At 40.5% G+C, this 12,927-nt stretch overlaps 1 protein-coding gene across 2 annotated transcripts in view; it reads right to left on the bottom strand.

Annotated features, from left to right (window-relative positions):
* Positions 1–12,927, bottom strand: part of ano10a (anoctamin 10a) — a 42,656-nt gene continuing 29,729 nt past the window's right edge. Inside the window, exons 14-16 of one of the 2 annotated variants that reach the window (XM_023278055.3) lie at positions 11,697–11,813; positions 8,943–8,959; positions 1–1,823 (exon numbers count right to left, since the gene is read on the bottom strand). In XM_023278055.3, coding sequence (XP_023133823.2) covers positions 1,754–1,823; positions 8,943–8,959; positions 11,697–11,813 — 204 coding nt within the window. In that variant the 3' untranslated portion in view covers positions 1–1,753. The remainder of the gene's footprint in view (positions 1,824–8,942; positions 8,960–11,696; positions 11,814–12,927) is intronic. The other variant, XM_055013545.1, reaches the window with a different exon arrangement.

Here is a 12,927-nt window from a genome sequence, read left to right as displayed (position 1 = left end):
TTTCATTTCCTTGTCTAGGAGTTTATTTAAGCCAAGGACGCTGGGTTTCAATGTGCTGTTACAGCTTCAATACGATTTTTAAGGTAAATACTGGAGGACAGTGTGTGGAGCATATACAAACAAGATTGCATTGCATTTCAAGGCACCAGGGGTGATACAAGAGTGCATGGTTTTAAACTTCAAGTCATAGTCCTCTACACTGGAAGCAACTAACCAACATTAGTTATAAGAGAATACAGCAGCTACATGCTAAGATAAGACAGCCCAATAAAACAAACATGTATTCTGATCTCTTGTGTGTGGAAGGAAAGGAAGGCCAAAGTAATTTACTGGTAGTTTTAATCATAGTGAACACTGACTGAAAGTTAAATATCTTTAATTTTATGACCTGAAACATTTTACTTTGAAAACCATCCATGAGATTTTATGTAGTTTGAATTTCTAGAAGGTGTTATCGAGCTTTGCCATGTCTAAACTTCACTCTATCAGCGTATTAAATGAGATCAGAATCACAGAGGTCAGACTTATTTCAATCAGGTTGGACTGCTGTCCTTGTTGCCCTTAAATATAAATGCTAGATATGGTTATTATAATAGAATAGATGAGTTTTCCACAGTTTCAGTACATGATGTTTAGTTCCGTTTCAGACATTTTCCTGTGATCCAACAGCCAGAGGTCTATTTATGTTGATGTATTTACATTTACTGAACAGAAATTCTAGAGTAGAGCTGCACCCCAAATGCATGCTAGCAGGGTTAGCCTTCAAAGCTGCAGATAAATTACAATTTAGATGAATTTCCTGTGTATTAGTCACATACACATTTTAATCGACTTTTAGTCGAATTCATTTTATACTGTCTTTTCTTATCGACAGGAAGCAGCATTTAATTGACTACACCGTAAGAATTATGGCCCATAAGCCACTTGTCAAGGTTTAGATTTTCAAAATAAATGACAAAAATGATACTTTCTTTGGTTCGTTTTCTGTGAAAATACACCAAACTATGAATTGTGTGTCCTCTTACAGTCACGACTATATTTCACAATTAGTGTTTTGGTTGCTTTTAACATTTAAATCTTCAAGGCCTTTCTTTAATTCCAGGCTTGAAGTGCTGAGGATAAAAACTCATCTCATTACAAGCAGCTTTAATACTGAAACACAGTCAGCATCAGTTGTTTTACTGTCAGTCAAATCAGGAGTGCTTTAGATGGAGGCTGTGGTGAAGGTGTAGACTGTGAATACACCATCAGCCACCATCCTGTAGGGTTAGTAAACAGAACCAACCATCCTCCCAAACCTCAGCACTGATTGAACCCAACCCAAAGTGACTTCAGTGGCTAAAGAGCAGAACAAGCAGAATGGTAAATGACTTCCATCAACAGTCTTGGATATGAAATACTTTTTTTCCCCCCTACAGTATATCATGTTTACAGCATCTCTCTGTGATTTGAACACCTGGCCCATATTTCCCACCATTTATCCCACGAGTACACAACCCCAACACAATACCTCATTACAGTACAGGTAATGTAGAGACCAACATAATACATCTGGTACACAGCTATGCACCCTTCCTCTGTTCCACCCCTCCAACAGTAAAACCATGTAAACTCACCCCTTTCAGTGATGCCGTAAAGATATTGCAGAATAACAGTGAACCCCTGCACATAAAAAACGGGCCACTCAAACTCCAAAAGTAACATAATACATACATGTGAGGAGTGTTTGTCAATACGTAAACAGGAGTCTTCATCAGAGTCTGCAGGGCCTCCTGTCCTCCTCACTGGAAAGTCTTACTGAGCTCCGCGGCTTCCAGCATTTTCTGAAACACACACAACAAACAGCAGCGTCTTTATAGTCACTCGGGTCATGACAGAAAAGTGCAGTGCATATGTGTGTGTGTGTGTGTGTGTGTGTGTGTGTGTGTAGCCTGTGCTTTTGTAAAACCATATTGTTGTTGTAATTAGTTTCTCTAGGCTTGTGAGGACACAGCACAGGTGTCCCAGAGGCAGCTTTCTGTTTCCCAAAATGACATTAAGTGCTGAGCGGTGAGGGGGAGCAGGGTTTTTAAAATAGCATTACATGTGAGCAGGCTGCAGGGTCTGGACAGTGTCCTGCAGATGGAGTCTGTCAGGTCTCTGGACCATACAGGGAAACACAGAGAAAGTATTCTTTGTGCTGCTCTGCTGACGGCATACATCTCAGAGAGGATCATGGGTTTGACTGAAGCAGGACAGCAGAGCGCGTTCCCATCAGTGCTGGCTGGAGGTACACCGTAAGCAAAAACTGATCCTGATACATAGATCTGATCTTCTCACAGCTGTCTCAACAACACAAGTCTGTCTGCTAGCAGTTTTCCACAAGGTTAGACAGGAGCAGAAAGATGAGCTCGCACAAAAGATGTAACTAGAGATGTGCAGTACAGGAAGGCAGGATCATGGAAGAAGTTCTGGGAACTCTGACCTCAGATCTAAATCTAAATCTTAGCATCTCATCTCTACAGCACACTGACACAATGTAAGTGTGTATGTAACATATACAGGGCGTCCCTAAAGTCTGGACGCATAGGAAACCTCATTAATTATCATTTTTTTTGCCTCCAAGGATTAAATGGTTTTGTCGAAAGAATAAAGAGTTGCACTGGTACTTCTCAGTGGACATTAAGGATGGACATATGGAAAGTTAGGGAAGTGATTTTTTGGAGCTAGCATGAATTTTATCCATGATCAATTCTTTAGATTCAGCTGATATGTTTGGTCATCCAGAACAGGGTTTGTCCATGACACTGCCAGTTTCTTTAAACTTTTTAACCACTATCACCACCATGGAAAAGCCAAGTGGAATCCTCCTTGATGATGTGCATTAAATTCATCTGCTATCTTTCCATATGTCCATCCTTCACTGAGAAGTACCAGTTCAACTCTTTCTTCTTTCAACAAAACCATATTTAATCTGTGGAGGCAAAAAAATAAATATCGTTAATGAGATGTCCTGTGTCCAGATTTTAGGGACACTCTGGAGTAAGTATAATAAACATCCTGACTACAGACACCACTGGAGGCAAAAAAATGATAGTTAATGAGATTTCCTATGTTAGGGACATGCTGTATATGTACGTATGTATGGACACATCAAATAAAACACACATGACTGCAACTCCTTCAAAATTCACACTGCACTTTAGTTTTACAATCTCCTTACTCCTCATGATGTATGGCTTTTTCTATTGTTACCTTATGGATCAGTCATTTTGCATGCTACTACCTAAACTCTTGACAGTACAGTGCAGACAGTATTTGGCTCCACTCGGCCTCGATGCTCGTCCAACAGTTCCTGGTCTCTCTTTAATACATTACAGTGTAGGACTTTGAAGACGTCTCTCCTCCCTCGATGCTGATCTTGGCAGAGTTACGTTTTAATCAATTAATTCTTCTGTGCTTCTGGCAAGAAGCAGAGCAGGCAAATTACATGTGAGGTTGAGAAGTGTGGGATGTTATTAAAGTTTGTCCCAAAGACTGATCCGTGGGGAATTTGTGCTGAGGCAGCCATTTAACTTCAGCGCTGATTCTTCAGGGGCAGCGGAGGGCCTCAACATACCGACTCCCTCAGGAAAATAACGGAGCAACTACAGTAAATCCTTTCAATAACAAGCTGAAAGACTGGATTATTCCCCAGGGGGAAAAAAACCCAAAGAATGAATGTGTTTTACTGTCCTGGTAGTTAACAAACACGATGTCTACAGCTGGATTCACACTGATGTTCGTCTGCTGAGTTTGCAAGTTTGTTGCAACTTGCTAGTGGCAGCTTCGCAATCAGCTTCTGGATTCGCTGCTTTTTTGTGTTTTCATGTCATAACAAATTGCTTTATTTCCACTGCTTTTTCTTACATTTTCTATATTAAATAAATCAACAATGATTCTCATGTCTGGATAAGAGACCATGCTAAAAAAAACAGAATCCTATTTGTGCTCTTATAAAAAGTGACACAAACCATTGAGAAAAACCTGTAACTTTCTCTTTGTGTAGTTTTTTGATTCAATAATCCCGCAGCTCACTGTGAGTGATGTCTTACATAACACACTGTCTCCTGCTCACCCTGCTGTCCTCAGAGCTTTGTCGCCAGAGCCACCGTCTGTTCTGCATGTCCCTCTAATGGTTTGACATGTCAGGACTGATCAGAGAGGACAGGAAGCAGGACTCTACAAAGTTTGTCTGGCTATCTGTGTGAGGACATTCACTGACATAATGCCCTCCCCTTACTGCAGCTTCAGCCATCACAAGTAACTCCAACCCAACCAAATCCTAGCTCTAACAGTCTCCCCAAAACCAAGTCCTGAACTTCAAACAGCCCTTTGAAGACGGCTGAAAAATCATGGAGCAGCCAGAATGTCTTCAGATGGTCTGAAACCCAAACTGGTTCTCAAAAATCTGGAAGAGTAAAAACACACACACACACACACACACACACACACACACACACACACACACACACACACACACACACACACACACACACACACACACACACACACACACACACACACACACACACACACACACACACACACACACACACGGCATCACAGTGGTTTATTGGTTAGCGTCCCAACGTTCCTGGGATCTTTCTACATGGAGTTTCCATGTTCTCCCTGTACATGTGTGGATTTTCTCCAGGTTCTCCAGCTTCCTCCCACAGTCCAAAAACATGCTGAGGTTAATCGGTGATTCTAAATTGTCTGTAGGTGTGAATGTGAGTGTGATTGTCTCTATATGTAGTCCTGTGATAGACTGGTGACCTGTCCAGGTGTCCCCTGCCTTCACCCTAAATCAGCTGGATAGACTCCAACCCCCCATGACCCTAATGAGAATTAAGTATAGGTGTATAGATAATAGATGGATGGACACACACACATACAGAGTGATATTTTCATCATTTCAGCAGAAATTGGATTGATCTTCATTTATTTCCTGCCTTAAATAAGCCTGAACTCAACCTTAATCTAACCATGAATTAGACATAGACTGATTATCAGCCTGGTCGATTATTGCAGCTGATATTTGGCATTTTTCCAATTATCTGTATTGGTTAATTATTGTAAAATTAATGCACTACTTCAGATCGGATGCGGCCTCCTTATCCGCTGATCCCTAGCTAAGATGAGTCTTCACATTTATATCATGGAGACTTTGACGTCAAAAGGAAGTCAAGCCCAAACACAGGATTTCTGTCCTCACAACATGAATTGAAGTTGCTTACTCACAATTACAAGCACTGAAGAGAACACAGTCATCTTCCACACCAGAGTCTATTTTACTCTGCACATGTAAACACAAATAAACACATCCACAAAGCTGCACACTTCTATGCTTCATACCCTTTAACATACATAAAGGCCCTTCTGCATTCTTATCACAGCTCATACTACCAGATGTGGGGGTGACTGGCTGCTATAATAGTGCTCTAAATCGGGACTGTTGCAGCTAAAGCTAAACTGACAGGCCCGTGTGTGTGATACAACTCCTGACCAATTGCTGCTCATTTTCTGTACTGTGGTTGTCAAAAATCTTGAATGAATGGACACATGTGAGTGTAATTATTTGCTGCAGTGTGTTCTGTAGCCATGCAGCTGCATTAGAACTGAGAGATGCTCTGCTCCTTTCTGGAAAAATAAATTATCAGTGTGCTTAGATGTGCATGGGAACATATTGCACAGCAGAACTGTAATGCCTTGTCGAGGTCTGGGCTGTAGTTATGAATTGTGTAGAATGAAGGGTGTCTATTGAGGATGTGTTCTGCTGAGTCTTCATCCCCGACTGCTGACTCCCACTGATGGAAGATTTGAAGCTTAGCTTTCACCTCTTTACTGAACTGGCGGAGAGAGAATCCTGTACTTCTCTGACTTTCTTAGAGTCCTCAACCACACTGACCTTTATCTAACCTTTAACTAAAGCTGGAGTTTGATATCATTTTATCTCATCTAAATCCATAATCAAATCAGGTTATTAAGTTAGAATCCTTTCAGACCCTGATGGAATCTCATAAAGTTTTCTTCCATCCTTTTAAAGTACAAATATATATACATAACTACAAGTCAAAGAATGAGTTCAGATCTGTCATCAGCTGTTGTTGGGCTAGAATCCAGGCCTGTTTCAGGGTAGATATTTAGTGGTGATGTTAACAATGTGTAGCTGCCACATGAAAGTGAGCTCTAAATCACTACGGCATAACAGCTAGAATGTTCTGGCTGTACACCCAATCCTTCTGCCTGGTAACAAATAATGAGAGTCCAGATTCTCAAGTATGAGTGGAACGAGTACTAAAAGCTGATTTCATGAATAGAAGGTTGAGGTAGGACTCCATGTCTTAAAGGTTCTGCAGTCAATGGATTTTTTGTCTACAGTTTCACTGATGATCCAAACGTGATGTTTCAGACACGTGTCTTTTCACTATCTTTGGCAGAGTTCAGTGTGTGACAGAATTGGTCTTTAATAATAAAAATACTAATGAGAGATAAAATATTCAATAAGAGCTTTAAGACTCATTGCATTGTGTCAACTAGGAACTGAATCCAAGACAGACCTTCTATGATCTAACTGTACCTTCCCCTTATCCAAACTTGCCTTCACCAAACTAGCTAAAGCCAAGGTTTACTTGTCTAGTTTGGTTGTCTGTTTTTTTTTTTAAATGAAGATACCATTAAATGAATGATAAATCCAGTGTAGACATTGATAATGTGGTAAATGACTATTGTAGCTGGAAACAGCTGATTTTTAATGGAATATCTCCATAGGGGTACAGAGGAACATTTCCAGCAACCATCACTCCTGTGTTCTAATGCTACATTGTGTTAGCTAATGGTGTTGAAAGGCTAATTGATGATTAGAAAACCTTTGTGCAGTTATGTTAGCACATGAATAAAAGTGGGAGTTTTCATGGAAAACATGAGGTTGTCTGGGTGACCCCAAACTTTTGTACATATATATAAGAAGACACTCCAAATAAAACTCTGTAAATAAGATGAAACCTCTGCACTGTAAAACTTTTAGCATGTATTCACTGAGGTGACATCTATGTGACATGTAACTATTGCTGATTTAATGACGCCATGGTTCGGGTATGACAGGGTCTCGTGCTGCACGTTCATCCTGCTGTGACTGATCTGCTCAGATGGTGCTGCAGATCAAGGTGACTTGTAGCTGGAGAAGTGCAGCCAAGAAAGTCACTAATCTGTCTGATCAAGTGTCTCCTGTGGGATTGTGAGACTTCCTAACAACTTTATCCTACAGCACCTCTCTGTGTCTGAACACAGAGCCAATGAGCACATTTTATCCCGCCACATAGTTATTCTATGGAACAGCATGGTCGGAAAGGGCATTTGTTGCATTTTATTCTAATCAAACACTCCATTCTAATTCATAAATACAATTAAGAGGTAATCATAACTCACAGCATCATTAAATTATACAAGAGTCTCGTTTCTCTAGCTTCAAATTGATTTGCACCTCATGCATGCTAAACAGCCTCCCTGGCTACAGCCACAGAGAGCTCTTTCTGACAAACTGCTATGCATGACTAATTTCAACTGATGTGCACATTAGTCTGCTTCCATGTTATTCATCTTCTCAAAATGTAATGAAAACAATAAAACCAGCAATCTGCTTCATAGAATCTTTAAAAATGGCTCACAGATACATTGTTTCTGCTCAATTATACTGGTATATATTGGACAACACAATATGGCACAGTTCTAGCTCTGAATAGCTGAGGAGAAAAACTGTTAAATCTGTAAAAAGTCTTAACATAAGAGGAAAGACATCAACATATGCACTACTATTCAAAAGTTTGGGGTCACCCAGACAATTTCATGTATTTCATGAAAACTCCCACTTTTATCCATGTGCTAACATAACTGTACAAGGGTTTTCTAATCATCAATGAGCCTTTCAACACCATTAGCTAACACAATGTAGCATTAGAACACAGGAGTGATGGTTGCTGGAAATGTTCCTCTGTACCCCTATGGAGATATTCCATTAAAAATCAGCTGTTTCCTGCTAGAATAGTCATTTACCACATTAACAATGTCTACACTGGATTTATCATTCATTTAATGTTATTTTCATTGAAAAAAAACTGCTTTTCTTTCCAATATAAGGACATTTATGAGTGACCCCAAACTTTTGAACAGTAGTGTATATCAGATTTGTTTAGAATGCTTCATTTAAAGCGACTACAGCTTTTGATAAGAACTTCTTTATAATATGTCCTGCTTTTTATGTGTCAACACTTTCAATGGTCAAACTACTATGAAAAACCACATAATATTAGAGCAACCCATACCCAAAAATACCAAATAACACTGCAACTGTTGGATGTTATTTCTCATGTGGTATCGTTTAACCAACCGTCAACCTGATTGTCCTCCAACAATCTGTACTGTACGTCTACAACTTAACTCAATATGTTAAAGTAATGGATTGCCTTAAGCAGTACGCAACAACTGTAATGTAGCTGTAACTCTGTCTGAATACTGTCTGTCTGCATGTGTTTCTGAGTCCAAGGTCAAACACACTGACGTCCACTGCAAACAGCTGAATGACAGTCAGGAAAAGAAAAACATCTAAGCCCCAGGACACTCAGTTCATCTTTAAGCAGCTATATAGTCAATCAGATGTGATGGCATTGAGGTTTGGTGCCATGCTGACAGTTAAATTATCAATAACTGTTTATCATCATGGCTGTGGTGACAGTGGAAATGGTGATTTACTAAACTGTTAAATACAGAATCACGGATGTTAAATCACAAATTCACAACAAAATCCCCTGAGTTAGAACATTAGATGAGTAGTCATTTCATCCAATCACTCAACTGTCAAAACCCAAAACCATTTAGTAATGTCATAAAAGTCTCCAAACTCACACACAACCTGAGCTACTTACCCTCCATGGAGCTGTCTCTGCAGAATCAAGAGACCACAGAACAGCGCTCATTAAACCAAACCTCCCTGGCTGATGTGTTTGGGTTTGCACATGAAACGCACCAATTAAGGATATTAAGGATATTAAGGATGAGTATGTATTTAATTATGACTACAACCCAGAGCTGGAAATAAACATCAGTGGATTATCAGATAAGTTTGGTGCGGTTTTATCTTGGAAAAGCATCTTTGACATCAGTGGTGAAGATCCAGAAAAGCAGATCTAATTGTCTACAGTATTTGTAAGAGAGGGACCATGCTGCGGATGGGGACACTGTATGGAAAATGGTAAACTCATAAACTGCAAACATACCGAGGAAAACTAACAGAAACCATGAGAAAGAAATGATGAACGAAAAGCCAAAGAGCTCATCAGAGAAGCACTCAGCCCTGTCAGTCTACATCAAACAAATGGCCGCGGTGCCGAGCGAGCTAATGCTTTACTGTGGAGCCATATCAATACTATTAACATAAGGCACACCATTTGTCTTCAACAAAGTGGTCTGGGACAGGCATCAAGAGCCCATTGTGAATGCTAAATGAGACGCTATAGACCAGTATGTTGTTATGGTCGTATGTATGAGACTTCCACTTCAGTTTGTCTTGTCTGGAATCAGATAGGCCAGACTTTGAAGAGGGAGTTACTGCCTCACCACAGCTGCAAAATATGTGGACTTCCTGATGACTGAGTATATCATCACGCTGACAAACTGGTGAAGTCACATTACTAGGACAGAAAGTCACAGAATAGGGTTGGAATGATTTAAAAGGGATGAAGCCACATATTTCATGAAAGACAAGTGGCTGCAGATAGCTGGCACCGACAGTTTACTGAACAGAGCTACAATAGATTAAGTGTAGTGACAGTGAGGTTGAAAGCCATGTGTTGCTTTGCCATAGCTGATCATGCAAAGCAGTATTCATATCACTGTGGATGCAATGTAAGTCTACCAGGTAAGCTAATTCTATTATATTTGGGTTAGCATGATTTAACATTTTTAATGGATGAGTGGGAAAGTGTTGGGTGTTTTTTGGTTTTCTTGCCTGATATGTAACTGCAAAAGGTGAAAGCAATTCTATGGATGCTTTGATCATTCCAGGGTTTAATCACTGTTTGTAAAAGTTGCTAAAAACTTAAAGCTATCTCACCTGAAATACACAAAACCATACAAAAATAAACTGTTCACTTTCATAAAGATAAAAGCTCAACTTTCAGGGGAGAGGAGCAAATGATTTTTATCTAATTAGTTTAGTTGGGGCTGCACAGTGGCTTGGTGGTTAGCACTGTCGCCTTGCAGCTATAAGATCCCCGGTTCATGTCCCGGCCTTCCTGGGATCTTTCTGCATGGAGTTTGCATGTTCTCCTGTACATGTGTGGGTTTTCTCCAGGTTCTCCAGTTTCCTCCCACAGTCCAAAAACATGCTGAGGTTAACTGGTGATTCTAAATTGTCTGTAGGTGTGAATGTGAGTGTGATTGTTTGTCTCTATGTCTAGCCCTGTGATAGACTGTTACCTGTCCAGGTGTCCCCTGCCTTCACCCTCAGTCAGCTGGGATAGACTCCAGCCCCCCACAACTCTAATGAGGATGAAGCGGTGTATAGATAATGGATAGTTTAGTTGTAGCTGTGTAGCTCGTTTAGGACTTGCATGTGAAACTGCATTAAGGTCAGTTTGGTTTCTGCAGAGAACCCTGCATGAGGTTAATATTTTAAACTGGACAATATCCATCTGAAGGCTCCCTCTTCAAAGGTTGCATTTTTTTTTTTTTGGGCTAAGCTTTATTAATATGCTGATGATGGCCTTGGGGCTGGACTGATGGATCAGTTTTTAATTAAATGTTGGTCAGATCACTGCATGGGTGAGAGATACAGTGTTCACCAATGGATCTCCGGATGTTTTAAAGTTACATACAGTTTATCTGGTGAAATAATGGAACTCTGAGGAAATTGAATTTTTCCACCATACAGACAAAAGCTTGCATTTGGGTCACTGGACGCACGCACACACACACACACACACACACGCACGCGCGCGCACGCACGCACGCACACACACACACGCACACACACACACACACATGCATGCACACAGTAAATACTTGTGTGCTTTTGTAGATGTGCATCAGCGTGATCAGCGGTGCAGCTCTCACATGGTGCTGCCTGTTTAATGGCATTAGACGTGATCGAGTGCAGGCCATCAGAGGGTGACACTGTCAGAGCCGAGTGACATGAGGACATTAAAGCGCTGTCTCTACTGTCTGTCTGTCTGGACTGAGGGTTTTCAAGAAGCACACTGGGACAGTTTTTCATGTAGTGATGGGAAACCTATTTAACTTTAATCATGACTAATAATATCTGAGGGTCATTCTCTTTATATTCACCATCTGCTAATTTAGATCATTTTATTTGCTCCCAGGCATTTAACAGTTTTGCATTTGTTGCTGACAGTCTACAGCACACAGTGGCCACTGATCAGGAATGCTTTCGCTAATACAAAGAGGGGGAAACGAAGCTGCTGCCAATTACAAACCTGAAAGCGAAAAACAGCAGCTGGATGATAAATAATTGATTTGACTAAAGCAACACTGCAATGATTTTTTGCCTCCACAGTTTGTAGCCATATTGTTGTGATAATAACACCCACAGAACTATGTGGAATTTCAAAAATGTTTAACATTACCTCCATCTATACAAAAACCAAGCAGTCAGATCTTACCTTTTTCTTGAGGGCCTCCAGCGATTCAAACTCCAGACGTGACAGTTTGATCTGGATATGCTTGGGAATATCTGGGATGAGGAAGGTCAGGATGAACTTGAAGGCCAGCAGTCCATGCTGAAATGACACAATGATAAATGCATTACAGGGATTAAAATAGTTTGGAGTTGATCATTTAAGGTTTTATTTGAATGCTTTTTTCTAAATGTAGGAAGGAAAACATGCTTTGCGAGATACATCGACATAACTTGATGAGACTTTTACAGAATGGTGTCCTTCAGGGACACTGCTGTAAAATGAGAGTGGACAAGAGGAGAACGGGAGTGACTGAGTGGAATGTTTGGTGAGACAGACAGCCTTTGTACATGTCCTTGAAGCTGAATGAGGACAAATAATGAGGTCCTAAACATCACAATGATCGCTTCTTTTCATAGTCGCATTATAAGATATTCATTTAAATACAAGCACACGTCTGGCTTGTATATGTCGATATATTGTGTGTGTGTGTGTGTGAGTACAGTAGCATATGAGGGTACATAGAGACAAGTAATCTAAATATGGTCTATTACCCAGAATACTGAGCTCCTAAATGCTTTCACTTCTCAGATTCAGAGCTCTAGTTATCAGATACATTGAACTGTACACATCTGAATCAGCAGAGTGCATGTTTTTCCATGAAGATGACAGCAACACATTTACTCACATGTATGCTGAGCAAGCACTGTTCCCAGTTGGCCACCACACAGACACACGTGTGAGCCCATGCTAAGTAATAAGCAGTTAAAAAGGTGTGCCCCCCTCATACACACACACACACACACACACACACACACACCTGTGCCAGTCCATCTGGAGGACTGCCAACCGCCATCATCTCCTTTGATTCAGTACCCTTTTCCTCATCACAGTAATGGACTCATGTATGCTACAGTAGATGGAACAAATGGTGTGAGAGTGAGAGCAGATAAGAGGGCACACTGCTGTGCACAAATGGGTTTCGGGCTTATCGCACTGAGCGATTTGGGTAGGACTGGATGATAATGAGCTTTTGGTGGTAACATGTTCATTCTAATGTCTTCCCACACATTGCACCAGTCATCCAGAGCAATGTTGATATGAGATTTCACCAGTATGTTAACCAAGTAGAAGAAAATGATCAATCTGCCCAGTCAGACATCATAATTTCACTTTTAATTTTACGCAACTGAAATAACCCAACCATCCAGTGGTG

Source organism: Amphiprion ocellaris, chromosome 9 (genome assembly GCF_022539595.1).
Source record: "Amphiprion ocellaris isolate individual 3 ecotype Okinawa chromosome 9, ASM2253959v1, whole genome shotgun sequence".
Classification (NCBI taxonomy): domain Eukaryota; kingdom Metazoa; phylum Chordata; class Actinopteri; family Pomacentridae; genus Amphiprion; species Amphiprion ocellaris.
Note: the sequence above shows the minus strand (reverse complement) of the source record. Positions and strands in the feature narration are given on the sequence as shown.